The sequence below is a fragment of the Hibiscus syriacus genome, unplaced genomic scaffold, assembly GCF_006381635.1.
Source record: "Hibiscus syriacus cultivar Baekdansim isolate YM2019G1 unplaced genomic scaffold, ASM638163v2 tig00110987_pilon, whole genome shotgun sequence".
In the NCBI taxonomy this organism is placed as follows: domain Eukaryota; kingdom Viridiplantae; phylum Streptophyta; class Magnoliopsida; order Malvales; family Malvaceae; genus Hibiscus; species Hibiscus syriacus.
In genome coordinates, this window is record NW_024062941.1 from 3,278,015 (window position 1) to 3,291,722 (window position 13,708).

General features: G+C 33.5%; 1 protein-coding gene and 1 long non-coding RNA gene across 2 annotated transcripts; one reads left to right on the forward strand and one right to left on the reverse strand.

The window, feature by feature from the left end:
* Positions 1 to 6,009: 6,009 nt before the first annotated feature.
* Positions 6,010 to 7,401, forward strand: LOC120148802. The gene is made up of 3 exons (XR_005518403.1): positions 6,010 to 6,694; positions 6,827 to 6,975; positions 7,060 to 7,401. It is a non-coding gene; the product is annotated as an uncharacterized LOC120148802 (long non-coding RNA).
* Positions 7,402 to 8,248: 847 nt separating this feature from the next.
* Positions 8,249 to 13,439, reverse strand: LOC120148811 (protein TIC 22-like, chloroplastic). The gene is made up of 8 exons (XM_039161820.1): positions 12,938 to 13,439; positions 12,416 to 12,490; positions 11,473 to 11,529; positions 11,102 to 11,161; positions 10,929 to 11,009; positions 10,751 to 10,786; positions 10,531 to 10,638; positions 8,249 to 8,541 (listed from the first exon to the last, which is right to left on the reverse strand). Exons 1-7 carry the CDS (start codon positions 13,409 to 13,411, stop codon positions 10,552 to 10,554), a joined length of 870 nt encoding a protein of 289 aa, XP_039017751.1. The 5' UTR covers positions 13,412 to 13,439; the 3' UTR covers positions 8,249 to 8,541; positions 10,531 to 10,551.
* Positions 13,440 to 13,708: the final 269 nt, after the last annotated feature.

The following is a 13,708-nucleotide window of genomic DNA, read 5'->3' on the forward strand; positions in this document are numbered from 1 at the left end:
TCCATCTTGACTCAGCTTACATAGCTAATGAATTAGGAATAGATACTGATGGTATATCAAATGACAAACAGCTTTTAGGTTCTCGTTATAAAAGAAGGGATAATGTGAGTGTCTTAGATCTTCATGATCGTTTTTTTCATCTAATGATTTCTTGGTGGTTTCGACTATCTGGAGGTCGTTACTCTACTCTTCGTGCTTTAGATCTTTGGTGGTTACATTGTTTCCAAAACAATATTAAAATAAATCTTCCTGAGATTATTTTTGCTAAAATCGTTGAAACCGTAAACTTAGTGCCAAATAAGAAACTTTGTTCCTCTCTAGTTTATGGTTGCATTCTAAGTAATCTATTTTCTAAAGCCGGGCTTAGAGTAGGTCTAGATGCCGTCTTTCATCTCAAGAAACAAATTAATCTTCTTTCCTTAACGAGAGCGGGATGGATAAAGAATAAGGACACCGGTGAATGGGTTCGATCTTCTGAAGATACTCCGGGAGCTAGTTCTTCACGAGCTCCTCCAGCAGATGACGAAGATCCTGAACTTGAGCAATTAATGCAAGATATTGACGAAGCCGATGATGAGCCGGAACAACACGAGGAACAAGCTCAGCAAGAATATCACGTGCCTCCATATTTTCAATCATTCATGGAGACATTTGATTTCCGTTATGCATCCTTGGATTCTCGCTTCACTTCCATAGAATCTCACTTCTCGACTATGGAAGCTCAACAATTGGAAATTCTCCGGGAGATGCGTGCAAACAATGAGGCAACCAACGCTCGTATTAGTGAACTCACTCATGAAATGGCAGCTATGCGAGCTCATTTCCCACCTCCCGATCCTCCTACGGATGCTTGAACTTTAATCTTTGCTTTGCTTGTTTGGATTGAACTTGGATATTTGCATTATTATTAAAACATTTTTAATGCTTTTGGATTGTTTATTTTTGGTTGTTCGAACTTATGTTTAATACATTTGATTTGTATTTCGTGTTTATTTTGCATCTTTAGACATATATGACAAATTATCCATTACATGTTTATGAATATTGTTTATGAAACTAATGGCTAACCTCTCTTTTGATTGTGTTCTTAACAGTTTAAGCTATATATATTTATAATCAATTGGCTAAATGATTTCAAAACCTTGTTTAAAATCTTTTACGAGTCTTTTTGATTTAACAAAAAAGGGGAGATAAAAGCGTTTTTGAAGAGGAGTAGTGTTAAAGTAAAGAGTAGTATTTTTCAAAATCAAAATTCATTTTGAAATTAGAAAATCTTAAAATGTTTTGTTATATCAAAAAAGGGGAGATTGTTGAAAACATTTTGATGTTTTGATATAACAAATTAAATTAAAAGAATTTTAATTTTGAAAATGATTTTTCTAAGCATATTTGATATATTAAATCGAATATCAAAATATTACTCAAAGTATTTCAAAGTTCATTTTAAATCCTTACTCAAGTGTAAAATTAAGTTTTAATCTTAAAATAATTTCAAAACGATTTTACAAAATATTTCGAACCATTTCAAAGCCAAAAATTCCAGATTGCTCAGAGGGAACTGATTCCCCCCAAGGGGGTACCAATTCCCCCCTGAATGGTTTGGCTCCGAGAATTCCAGTATGCTCGGAGGGAACTGATTCCCCCCAGGGGTACCGATTCCCCCCACTGTTCAACGGTCGAAATATTTGAATTTTACACTTAGGGAACCGATTCCCCATGAGGGGTACCGATTCCCCCAAGCTCCAAGCAGAAATATTAAAATGTTTTCACACTTAAATGGCTACAATAACTTCATTAATGATCCTCAACGTTTAGAAGTGATTCAAGGTGTATTTAAGCAAGCTTAGAAGCCATTGATAAAAAAAAAAAGAAACATCAAGCAACTAGAATCAAGAGAGAATCAAAGAGAAAGCATCAAACATCAAGTTTGAGCATTTCAAGCCTATTTTTCATTCAATATTCATTTTGCTTTCAATAACACTTATTGTGATCAATCATATTTATTCTTGAGTGTTCTTTTCTTTATTCTAGAATTGTGCAAACAATCTACCTTGTGAGGATTTCCTTGTAAGTTTGCAAATTTGTATTGTTCTCTTTGAGAGAGAGTGTTCTCAAGAATTTGGGGTATAATTCTTGAGGGTTTGTAAGGTTACTCTTTGTCCTCAAAAGAAAGACAAATTAGTGAATTTGTGGAAAATCCTTAGTGTGGATAGCTAAGGCAGTGGACGTAGACTTTGGTTGAGAAAGTCGAACCACTCTAAATCGTTGTGCAATTACTTTCAATTTTCTGCAAAAGCTTCCACCAAAATTTTAATTGCCAATTCATCCCCTCTTGGCCATATTCGTCGATCGATTAACTCAACATCATTTGATCTGAGGTTTGTCTCCATGGAATCTCAACTGACTGAGTTTCAACGGGAGATACGTGAATGTATGGATGTTCCTTGGTTGTTTGATTTTGGATGATTATATGTTTGGATTTATGTTTTGGATGCTTGGATATTTGAACTTAATACATATTTGGTGTGTTTGAATTTTTATCTTAATTTTTGCATCATTTAGACATATATGACCTATTCTCCATTACACATTTTATGTATGAATATTGAATTATGCAACTAATGGCTAACCTTTCTCTTGATTGTGATCTTAGCAGCTTAAGCTTTAAATTTCTAAATATCAATTGGCTAATTTTTCAAAACCTTGTTTAAAAATGTTTTAGGGTCTTTTTTTTATTTAACAAAAAGGGGGAGAAGTGTTAAAGTAAGGGGGAGTAATTTCAAAACTTGATTTCAAAACTTATTAGAAAATCTTAAAATTACTAAAATGTTTTGTTATATCAAAAAGGGGGAGATTGTTGAAAACATTTTGATGTTACGATATAACAAATTAAGTTAAATGAATTTTAAGATTTTACAAAAGATTTTCTAAAGTATATTCGATATATTTATTCGAATATCAAAATATTACTCCAAGTCTTTCAAAATTCAATTTAAATCCTTACTAAAGTGTAAAGTTGTGTTTTAATCTTAAAATGTTTTGAAACAATTTTCACAAAGTATTTTGAACCAAAAATGAGCCAAATTTTCAATTTTCAAAGAGATGTATCGATGCACTAGTCCATGCATCGATGCATTCTCAATTAAATTGAATTTTGAATGCATTTAGTGTACCGATGCACTCTCTATGCATCGATGCACTTTTGAACAAATAGAAACATCGAATGCATTCAATGCACCGATGCACAAGCTATGCATCGATGCACTCAGGCTATTTTAAAACACCGAATGTATTTTATGCATCGATGCACCCTCAATGTACCGATGCACTAAATCTTTCAACGGTTGAAATATTTGAATTTTACACATAGTGTACCGATGCACTAGCCCTATGCATCGATGCACCATACGCTCCCACCTGTTTTATTAATTGTTTTCACACTTAAACGACTCTATTGACTCCACTAATCATCCCCAACGTTCAGAATCAATTGAAGGAGTATTTAAGCAAGTTTAGAAACCATTGATCAACAAGAAGAAACAACAAGAAACAAGAATCAATAGAGAATCAAAGAGAAAGCATCAAACCTCAAGTTTGAGCAATTTCAAGCCAAATTTCATTCAATATTCATTTTTTGAAGAACACTTATTGTGCTCAATTGTATTATTCTTGAGTGTTCTTTCTTTGTTCTAGAATTGTGCAAACATCTTGCCTTGTGAGGATTTTCTTGTAAGTTTGCAAAATTTGTATTGTTCTCTTTGGGAGAGAGTATTCTTAAGAATTTTGGGTATAATTCTTGAGGGATTTGTAAGGTTACTCTTTGTCCTCAAAAGAAAGATAAATTAGTGAATTTGTGGAAAATCCTTAGTGTGGATAGCTAAGGTAGTGGACGTAAACTTTGGTTGAGAAAGTTGAACCACTCTAAATCGCTGTGCAAATATTTTCAATTTTCTGCAAAAGCTTCCACCGAAATTTTTTATTGCCAATTCACCCCCCTCTTGACCTATTCCGTCGATCGATTAACTCAACACAGGTGTTGTAGTGTTTTCTCAAGCACCACTCGTGGACACTAGTTAGTTAACCATCACATTTGTGATTTCAATTATGCTCATATACGAATCACCTTATTCAATATATCATTTTTTGTAATTTTTTAAATTAAATCAATTTGAGTTTATTAGAGGTAGTTTTTTCATTTTGGTTAAAATTTGATTGAGTCTTGAAAGTTTAATAAGTCTAATGTGATTAAAAAATAGTTGAATGGTAATTCTTAACTGGTTAGAATTTAAAATATATATATTTAATATTTAATATATTAAATATTTAATATTTTCGATTAATTAAACGATTTTAAATAGAGTTAATTGATAATCGAACTTTAGATTTTTTTTAACTGTTAACTAATCTAATATCTAATAGCATATGGGTTAACCAAACTAAATTTCACTTTGATCGATAATTCGATTAAAACCAAACAATAAATATTAAACGGAATCTTTAATTATTTACAAAAATATACTTTTGTTTTCATAAGCATGATTATTTAAATTAAGTGAATAAAACCAAAATCTATAATATTAAACAAATTAAACTCACCAACAAATTTTTTAATATTTTTACAAAAACAAATCAAAGACAAATAAAAATCATATCAATTTCTTCTACTAGCATCTGTATTATGAAAAAAAGTTGTATGTTTAGTTGATATACTTTACTTTAGTCGCTTTAAATTTTTATACTATTTAAATTTTAAAATTTTTATCTTAATTTAAATAATAATTATAAAATTTGTTAAACTAAATTTTACTATTAAATAATTTATTTTATATTATCTATTTTGATCATTTTATTTTTTGTAAATTATTTAAACTATTTATTTTATTGATATTAAAAATGAAAATTTTAAAGTTGAATAATAAAAAAATTAAAATTAATTAAATTAGAGTATGTAAATTAAATTTGTAACTTAAATATGGTAAAAAGAAAACTGATTGTAAAATTTGACTTGAAATTATTCGTTTGAGCATGGTGATTTAAGAAGGTTATGCTAGTTATTTATTTAATAAGAGGTAACTTTTGGCGAAAATTCTAAAATACAACTTGTTAATATAAGATTAAAAATTGGTAGAAATTGATTGCAATCGAAAATATGATCAAAAGTGTAATTTTTTAGGTTGGACTTAATAACATTTTATGTTGAAATGAAGAGAGTATCACAAATTTGTATAACTTTTCAGTTGTAAACTCTAAACTCTCAAAATCTAACTTTTCAGTTACAACAGAAAATGATATAAATTCCTATAATTTTTTAGGTTGAATATGATAACATTTTAGGTTAAAAATCACCTTAAATTAAAAAGTAAAGTACACAAATAATCCCTTAACTATATGATACTACTTTGTTGTGCCATTCAACTATTAAAAGTTACAAAATGATCCCCTGACTATAATGAGTTGCTTTGTTGAGTTCATTGACTATTAAAAGTAACAAAATTATCACTCGACTATTTATTATGTTACATACTCATCATTTTCTATTAAAAATTAATAGCAGTCTGAACTGGACGTTAGTCTGCTAACTGAGATATAATAAAATATGATCCCATAACATGAAATGACTATCATATCTCAGTCAACATATTAATGTCAAACTCAGACGACCGTTAATTTTTTAATGAAAAATGATGAGTTTGGAACATAATGTATAGTTGAGGGACTCAATAAAATAACTTCTTATAATAGGGGATCATTTTGTAATTTAATAGTCGAAGACTCAACAAAACAATACATTATAGTCGGAGGACCATTTGTACTTTATCCTAAATTAAACTGTATCAAAACAAAATTACCTAATTTTAGTTTTTTTCCTTCTTTCTAAAATTATCACAAGTTAAAACAAATAAACAAATAAAAATCCCACATGATATGACCGTTTGAGGTTCAAATTTCAAAACCTAAGGCATATATCCGTGAGATCTCATTTAAGCCTATTAACAACATTAGTTTTCAAAAGAGGAAAAAAGAAAAAAAAACAGATCACAAAAAGAGAAGCCATGAAACCCCAGATGAGTTCATCATCGTCTTCAATGAAATCGACCACCATTACAATGGAAGACGACTTCCGTACCGAAACCAGAGACAGCTGCTATTACCCCGGATGCAGAAAAGACGACAATTGCAACTGCGAGATGTGTTTGGCCAGCATCAACGCCACTCTCGATCTCATGTCCTTTAGCGTCCAGAAAAGCTCCTTCACTAAACTCTCGGCTTCCAAGCCAAAATTCAACCACTTGCCGATCTCTTTCAACCCTTCGGTGATATCGACACCCGGAACGAGTTCCTGTTGCCTGGTGGAATCTCCGGCTCTTAAATCAACCGCTAGATTAAACGCGAGAGAGAAGAAGATGAAGGAGAAGGAAGAGAAGAAGAAGAAAGGTGGTTTTGCTAGTGTATTCTGGAAATTGTTATTGGGTTGAATCTTGTTCTTGTAATGGAGATTGGGTTTTCTTGGATTCTTGGTTGGTTTTTTAAGCCAGTTTTGACAAGCGAAATTGTGAGAACCATCGGTGAAAGGGCTTCAATGATGCAAGATTTGAATGCAAAAATGAGGTTCCTGCAAAATGAGTTGAAGGGATTTCATAATCTGAATGTTTCAAATTGCAGCAATAATGATTCCATATGGGAAATCGACCAGGTTTAAAACTTTTCTTCTAGTTTAAATTTCAAAACTTTTTTTATGTATCCGATACATGCTACGCTATGTATGAATATGTTTTTGATACGAATATCTTAATAAAAATGAAAAATGTTGGACTAACAAGTGCAGGATACTTTGCTTCTGAATTCACATTGTTTAATGTATAAATCATCAATGGAAGAAGTAAGAATTTGGGGATGGCCACTGCAACTGCAGGGTTGCTTGCCACTGGATTCTCTTCCAAATCTTTCACCATATTATCTGGAAGAGTAACAGAGGTAAATAACTATACTTTTAATCTTTTACCAAATTCAAAAATGAACCAGCTTGATCAAATTTTAATATTGTTTTGGATTTTACAGTGGTCCAATGGAAAGCATGGATTTGTAACAAGAAAGGCAAATGCTTCATGGGAGCAAAGCAAATGGGGTGCCTCTGTTGTACAGTTGGATCCAAAAACATGGATTATTGAGTATCAAAGGTGCTCAATCCTGGAACATCCAAGACTCATTTCAGCCACATTGGAGCTGTTGAAGCATAGGTTGACAAAATGGTGAAGATGAGTGAAGAACTTTTGCTCTTGTTTGTTTTTGATAACCAGTACATTGAATTTGCTGGAAGTGATGAGGAACAACTTATGATCCCAACTTAAAGAGGATGATGATTTTTTGATTCCATTTCTCATTTCTTGTGAGATTTTTTTATGTTTAAACTTGAAAATTGAATCATTGTCTGCTGTAGACTAGTTGAATGTTTCCTCTAAAAGTTTTTGTGATTGATCTTTCATGATGATGCTCAAATTTTATAATTTCAATGTCTGATAATGAAGAAAATATCAATGAGATTTTAGTGTTAACTATTTTCTTCATTTATAAACTCACTAGACATTAGAAGCAATGTTTTCTTCATATATTCCTAAGGGTAAATTATACCTATGAACACTTGATTATTACTCCTTTTCATTTTGACAATCAATCTTTTAATTTTATCAATCAGACCACTAAACTATTTGATTGTTGCCAATCAAACCATTGACGATTAACATTTGACGGTGATATTGACATGATAGTTAATAAAATTGACATAATTGTTTATGGATCCTCCCTACATTTTCTATTAATTTAATTTAAAAAATCAACTCAAATTTAAGGGAGAAACAAATTAGAGAAAAAAAATACATGGGGCAGTTGAAACCTTAGACCAAGGGGAAGAACAATGGCACCTCAACTACTAGGGTAAATCCCATATTAGACATTAGATTATATAGTCTATATATATATATATATATATATTGTTTTAGATTATGAACCCAAATTGCTTAGCCATGCATAATGAAGCCACCAAATTGTTTTGGGCCTAATAGATAATTTAACCATTTCTTCAATTACTTTGAGCAAACAATCCCTCTTTCCTATTCTATCATGCGAAACATACCATTCATATTTTACATAATCTCTCATCGTAATTAAATTAAAGAAAAGGTATATGTTTATGCTATATTCAGTGTTATAAGTTTTAACTAAAGTTTTACCTATTCTTCATACTTCATTTAAGAAAAAAGAATTATTAAAAAATCTTAAATAGTGTAATTTATACAAATCTCCATGCTTTTGTTGTATCTATTTCAGTCCAGCTAAACTCGATTTAGAAACACGTCTACCTCTGCCTTCTGTAAGCAGATTCAAAACCAGAACCAACATAGTAAAGTATATGCAACTAAGAAGATAACACAAATATTACATCTTACTTCTCAAAAGAGCCCAAAACAACAGACCAAGAACTCTAAGCAGTCGAGCTCGAATCCATGGCTGAAGAAGGCCAGCCCGCGTAATCAAGTAGATCATCTGAGAATGTCATTTGAATGAATAAACATTAAATCTCTACGCTTCCAACACTTCATCATCTATATCGCATGACATACAAGTTCATTCCAACACATCGATACAAATAGGGTTGAAAGCATACAAGTAAACAATTTCATTACCAACTTGTTTAGTTGCCTATTGTTGTTGGGCGGGGATCGGTTGAAACATCAAAACCAAGAGGAATCAATGAATAAAAAATAACTAAAGGTTTCATTACATACAAATTGTCGTATGAATGAACGGACATTAAATCTATGCACTTCAACATTTCTTTATCTATATTGCTTAACATGTAAGTTCATCCCAGAACCTCGATATAAACAGGGTGCAGGCATATAAATTTTATTCTAGCAAAGCAAACGAATTCATTATCAACTCGTTTAGTTGCCTACTGTTGTTGTTGGGTAGGGATTGGTTGAAACATCAAAACCACGAGGAATGGAGGAATAGAAACAAACCAAAGATTTTAATTACCGACAAGCTGTCATATGAAAGAATGCACATTAGACCTCTGCACTTCATCATTTCATTATCAAATTGCATTTGTAAGTTCATCCCAGAAAGTCGATATAATCAGGTGCAAGAATATAAATTAGAGAAAATAACCTTAATGACCAAAAATCTCAGATAATATACGATTTTGACCAACTTTTTTTGGATTTGCGAAAATGACCAACAAAATCGCAATGCGATCTCTAATTCGCATTGCGATCTCCACTATCACAAATTCGCGTTGCGATAGTTGAAAATCGCGTTGCGATTTTCCATTTCGCGTTGCGATAGTCTACAGTCGCGTTGCGATTTTCCATTTCGCGTTGCGATAGTTGAAAATCGCGTTGCGATTTTCCATTTCGCGTTGCGATAGTTGAAAATCGCATTGCGATTTTCCATTTCGCGTTGCGATAGTCTACAGTCGCGTTGCGATTTTCCGTTTCGCGTTGCGATAGTCTACAGTTGTCGTTGCGATTTTCCAAATTCGTTGCAGTTGTCGTTGCGATTTTCCAAATTCGTTGTGATAGTTAAAAAAAGATTTTGTTTCTTAAGAATTTTCTCTAAAAAGATAGTATCCGCGCGGACGTGTCGAAGACACGTATTACCACGACCACGACCACGACCACGACCACGACCCGACCCGACCCGAGACGAGACGAGACGGACGGCGACGGCGGCACGCGAGAGTCCCCCTTGTTCTCTATCACTCAACAAGGAAGTGATATCACTATTTAAGGCTCAATCCCACATAGTATTGGAAACAAGTGTTGGTAATGCTCAATCCCACATTGTATTGGAAACACTATTGGGAATGATATTTAAGGCTTGGCTTTCCCACTTCCTTGTGGAGTGATAGAGAACAAGGGGGACTCTCGCGCACCGCCACCGCCGTCCGTCTCGTCTCGTCTCGGGTCGTGGTCGTGGTCGTGGTCGTGGTCGTGGTAATACGTGTCTTCGACACGTCCGCGCGGATACTATCTTTTTAGAGAAAATTCTTAAGAAACAAAATCTTTTTTTTAACTATCACAACGAATTTGGAAAATCGCAACGCGACTGTAGACTATCGCAACGCGAAATGGAAAATCGCAACGCGATTTTCAACTATCGCAACGCGAAATGGAAAATCACAACGCGACTGTAGACTATCGCAACGCGAAATGCAACACGAATTTGCGATGATGGAGATCGCGTTGCGATTTCAACTATCGCAACGCGAAATGGAAAATCGCAACGCGATCTCCAACTATCGCAACGCGAAATGGAAAAACGCAACGCGATTTTCAACTATCGCAATGCGAAATGCAACGTGAATTTGCGATAGTGGAGATCGCAATGCGAATTAGAGATCGCATTGCGATTTTGTTGGTCATTTTCGCAAATCCAAAAAAAATTGGTCAAAATCGTATATTATCTAAGATTTTTGGTCACTGAGGTTATTTTCTCTATAAATTAAATACTAGCAAAAGATTTCATTACCAACTCGTTTAGTTTAGTTGCCTATTGTTGCTGTTGGGTGGGGTCGGTTGAAATATCAAAACCAGGAGGAATGAAAACAACATCATCCCAATTCGACATAGAACTGTCCTGCAAATTTTAATTGACAAATTTAACAGATTAAAAAAAGCAAACGGTTCTTATCCCTAAAGCTCCACTTCCCGTACTACAAGACAATTGTTAATGCAAAGTAGCAACTTACTTTCATCCCCTTGATTATGTCCTCAAAAACAGCAACCTGCGATTTTTTTAATATACATTACTTTAAAGAAAGCATATTATTGAATTATAAACCATAACTTACTATATATGTGTCAGTGTGTGTGAATAAAATCAATTTTATTCAAATTTTTATTCTTTTCAAGAAAACAGCAGCCTACCTGAATATCCCCAGGTCTTAAAGCAGGATTCAATTGATTCTGATCACGAGAAGCTCTCAGCAGTGATTGCTCTAAATCCTCCTAAAAGTACTTGAAAACATAAGATCTGAAGCAAAAAAAATGAGGACTATCCATGAATACCACACATATAACAAGACTATGAATTTACCAACCTTTCGGAAGAAAACTGGTCGATAACTCTTATTTTGACTTCTTAATACCAAGCTCCTAGACTGAAAGCCAAAAATTTCAACAATATCAAATCTTTCAACAGAAAATTGTAGGGCAAAAAACATTGGCGGAAAAAATGCTTAAAGAATTTTATAATCTTATTCTAGTCTAATGGAATTACTAGTTATAACTATATACTAGTTAGTATTTGAGTGCATAGTTATAACTAGTAGAAATGCATTGCAACTACTGCTGATTATCACATATTACGAAGATATTTGATTATTCATTATTTCCACCCAATAATGCACAAATGCACACACAGACATATAAGCTGCAAATGAAGAATGTATAAACCACTGTTATAAAGGACCTGAAAAACTGGAACACCAGGGAAGCTATCATCAGAGAAACCAGCTCTTTCCCGTTCCTATGCAACGGGGAAAAACAACAATTTTGTTAATATGCATTTATAAACATTAAGCAAATTGTTAAGCATAAACAGAAAAAAAAGTGAGGAAAAATATATTGAACAAAAAACAAACAATTAATCAGCCATTCTTACTGAAAGAAGAAAAAGCCATCTCATCAATGTTGACCATTCTTGGTACTGGTCAAAATCTACCAAGAGTAATTTTTTGTGACTTCTTTCAACATAGTTCTGAACCAAAATCCTAAGTTCACTCCATATTCCATAGATAGACTACCAATTTGTAGAAGGTTAACAGGTTTTGAAATAGATATAATAAAATAAAAACCCTACTGGTGCTATACGAAACTGACACTCTTGGCTACTCATAAGCGATGCATTCGGTTTTCCCTGGAAATCCAAATAGGGTAATTACTTTTCATATATAAAGTTAATTGAGGCCCAAAAAAACAGCAATTTCCATTTGGCTCTGCTAACAGCTCATTTAACGGTGATATCACACCCAACAATTTGGAAGTCCCCATAGGAGAAATATCTTGAAAGCTATACACTCAAATAGTGAAGAAGATAAGACTCCAGGTATGACATTCCTCTACACAGGAAATGAGAACATGTAAACTAGTTTCTCACAAGAAGTATAAATAAAATAATCACTTTTGCATATACCAGGTGGCTGAAGCTCTTGTGCCGGAAATTTTCGTTTCTCAGAGTTATTAAACATGTCATTTATATTGCATGAAAGGAAGAACAATAAAAATATAAGATTGCTCCATCGATCTTGAAACTTATAAAGAATCCAAATAGAGAGCATAAAATTCATTCCATCCACATAGCAAAAAAAGGAAAATCAAAGACAAATCAGCTCATTAAGCCGCAAACCACTCACTCTAAGTGCATTCTTGATCTGAGTGGAATCTGGTACCAGCCTAAGAGCAACACCAGCAACCTGCAGCTGGACAACCTGCAAAACCCCATATCCAAGCATGATCCATAGAACATTTATCTGAGTTATATAAATCAAATAAAAAGATAACTACACAATAAAAAATAAACTAACTATCATTTAAAGGCACAGTATGTTAACAATCTGATAACAGGCTCGATTTCGTATTTTGCTATTGCTGCTTACTTCTTCCTTCCTCGAAATGTCGCTCAAATGAAATAGAAGTAAAAAGCTTAATCCTATTTCATTAAAATCAAAAAACTGCTGAAATATAACACACTTCCAAAGCTGTTACTTATTCATTTATATCTAAGAAAATGGGGAAAGAAAAACAAGGATACATAACATTAGCTTCTCAATGGATTCCATAGTCCATAAAGCTTTGTACATTTTCCACACAAATTCAATTTATCAAAAGAAATTCGAAAAGGAATCAAATAGGAAGAAAGAAAGTGTGAAAATGACCTTGTCGAGAGCAATAGCAACCACTTTAGAACCCCCTTTTCTCATACCAGGATCCATACTCTTCATCTGCTCCAAAAGAGCCTCAGCATCCTCCTTCTTGAAACACAACAACCCAAGTGATTTTTTCGAGGAAACACCCGAAACCAACACGAATTCCTCCTCCGGATTACTCAAGGCATAGACCGGAACCCCAGCCAATCTCTCTTCTATCTTCTCAGCGGGCCCCTTTTTACTGTTCAATTCAATCTGGGTCTTGCTAGAATCAGCAATTCGAGCAAAAACTGTGGCGTTCGGAGAAAAGGAAGGCGGATTGAAGTGCGGAAAAGTGGAGCTAAAAGCGTCCTTCAACTGATGGTGGGTTTGTCGGAGGAGAGAAGAGCAGTGGGTTTGGAGGTTGGAGAAGGCTTGATGGAGGTCTTGGAAAGGAGGGGTTTGGTTGAACGGTGAGAAAATTTTTGGGGTTTTGGGGTTCATCTTTTCTCTCGGGAAAAATTTAGGAAAATGCAGGGAGGGAAATTCATTTTCAGGCGACAGGCGAGGGTTTAGAAATAAGGGCCGGACGCATGGGTTGGGCCGTTAAACAAAATAATTAAAATTCCAATTAAATATTAATAAATAAAAAAATTATTAGGGCTAAATCTATTATTAGGTTATCATATTCATTTTTCTTACGAATAATCATCTTAATCGTCTGAATTAACATTATTGGTCACATATAGATCCTCGTGTAAGACTAAAAAAAAAAGATTATGAATCACTCTCTCAGTCTCA

Bases quoted from the DNA above. Each gene is read 5' to 3' on its own strand.
- LOC120148811 (XM_039161820.1), bottom strand. From the start codon at position 13,411: ATGAACCCCAAAACCCCAAAAATTTTCTCACCGTTCAACCAAACCCCT. The intron at 11,162-11,472 runs GTCCTTTATAAC...TTTGGCTTTCAG, and splicing joins CTGGTGTTCCAGTTTTTCAG to TCTAGGAGCTTGGTATTAAG. The intron at 11,010-11,101 runs GTTGGTAAATTC...AAGTACTTTTAG, and splicing joins GACCAGTTTTCTTCCGAAAG to GAGGATTTAGAGCAATCACT.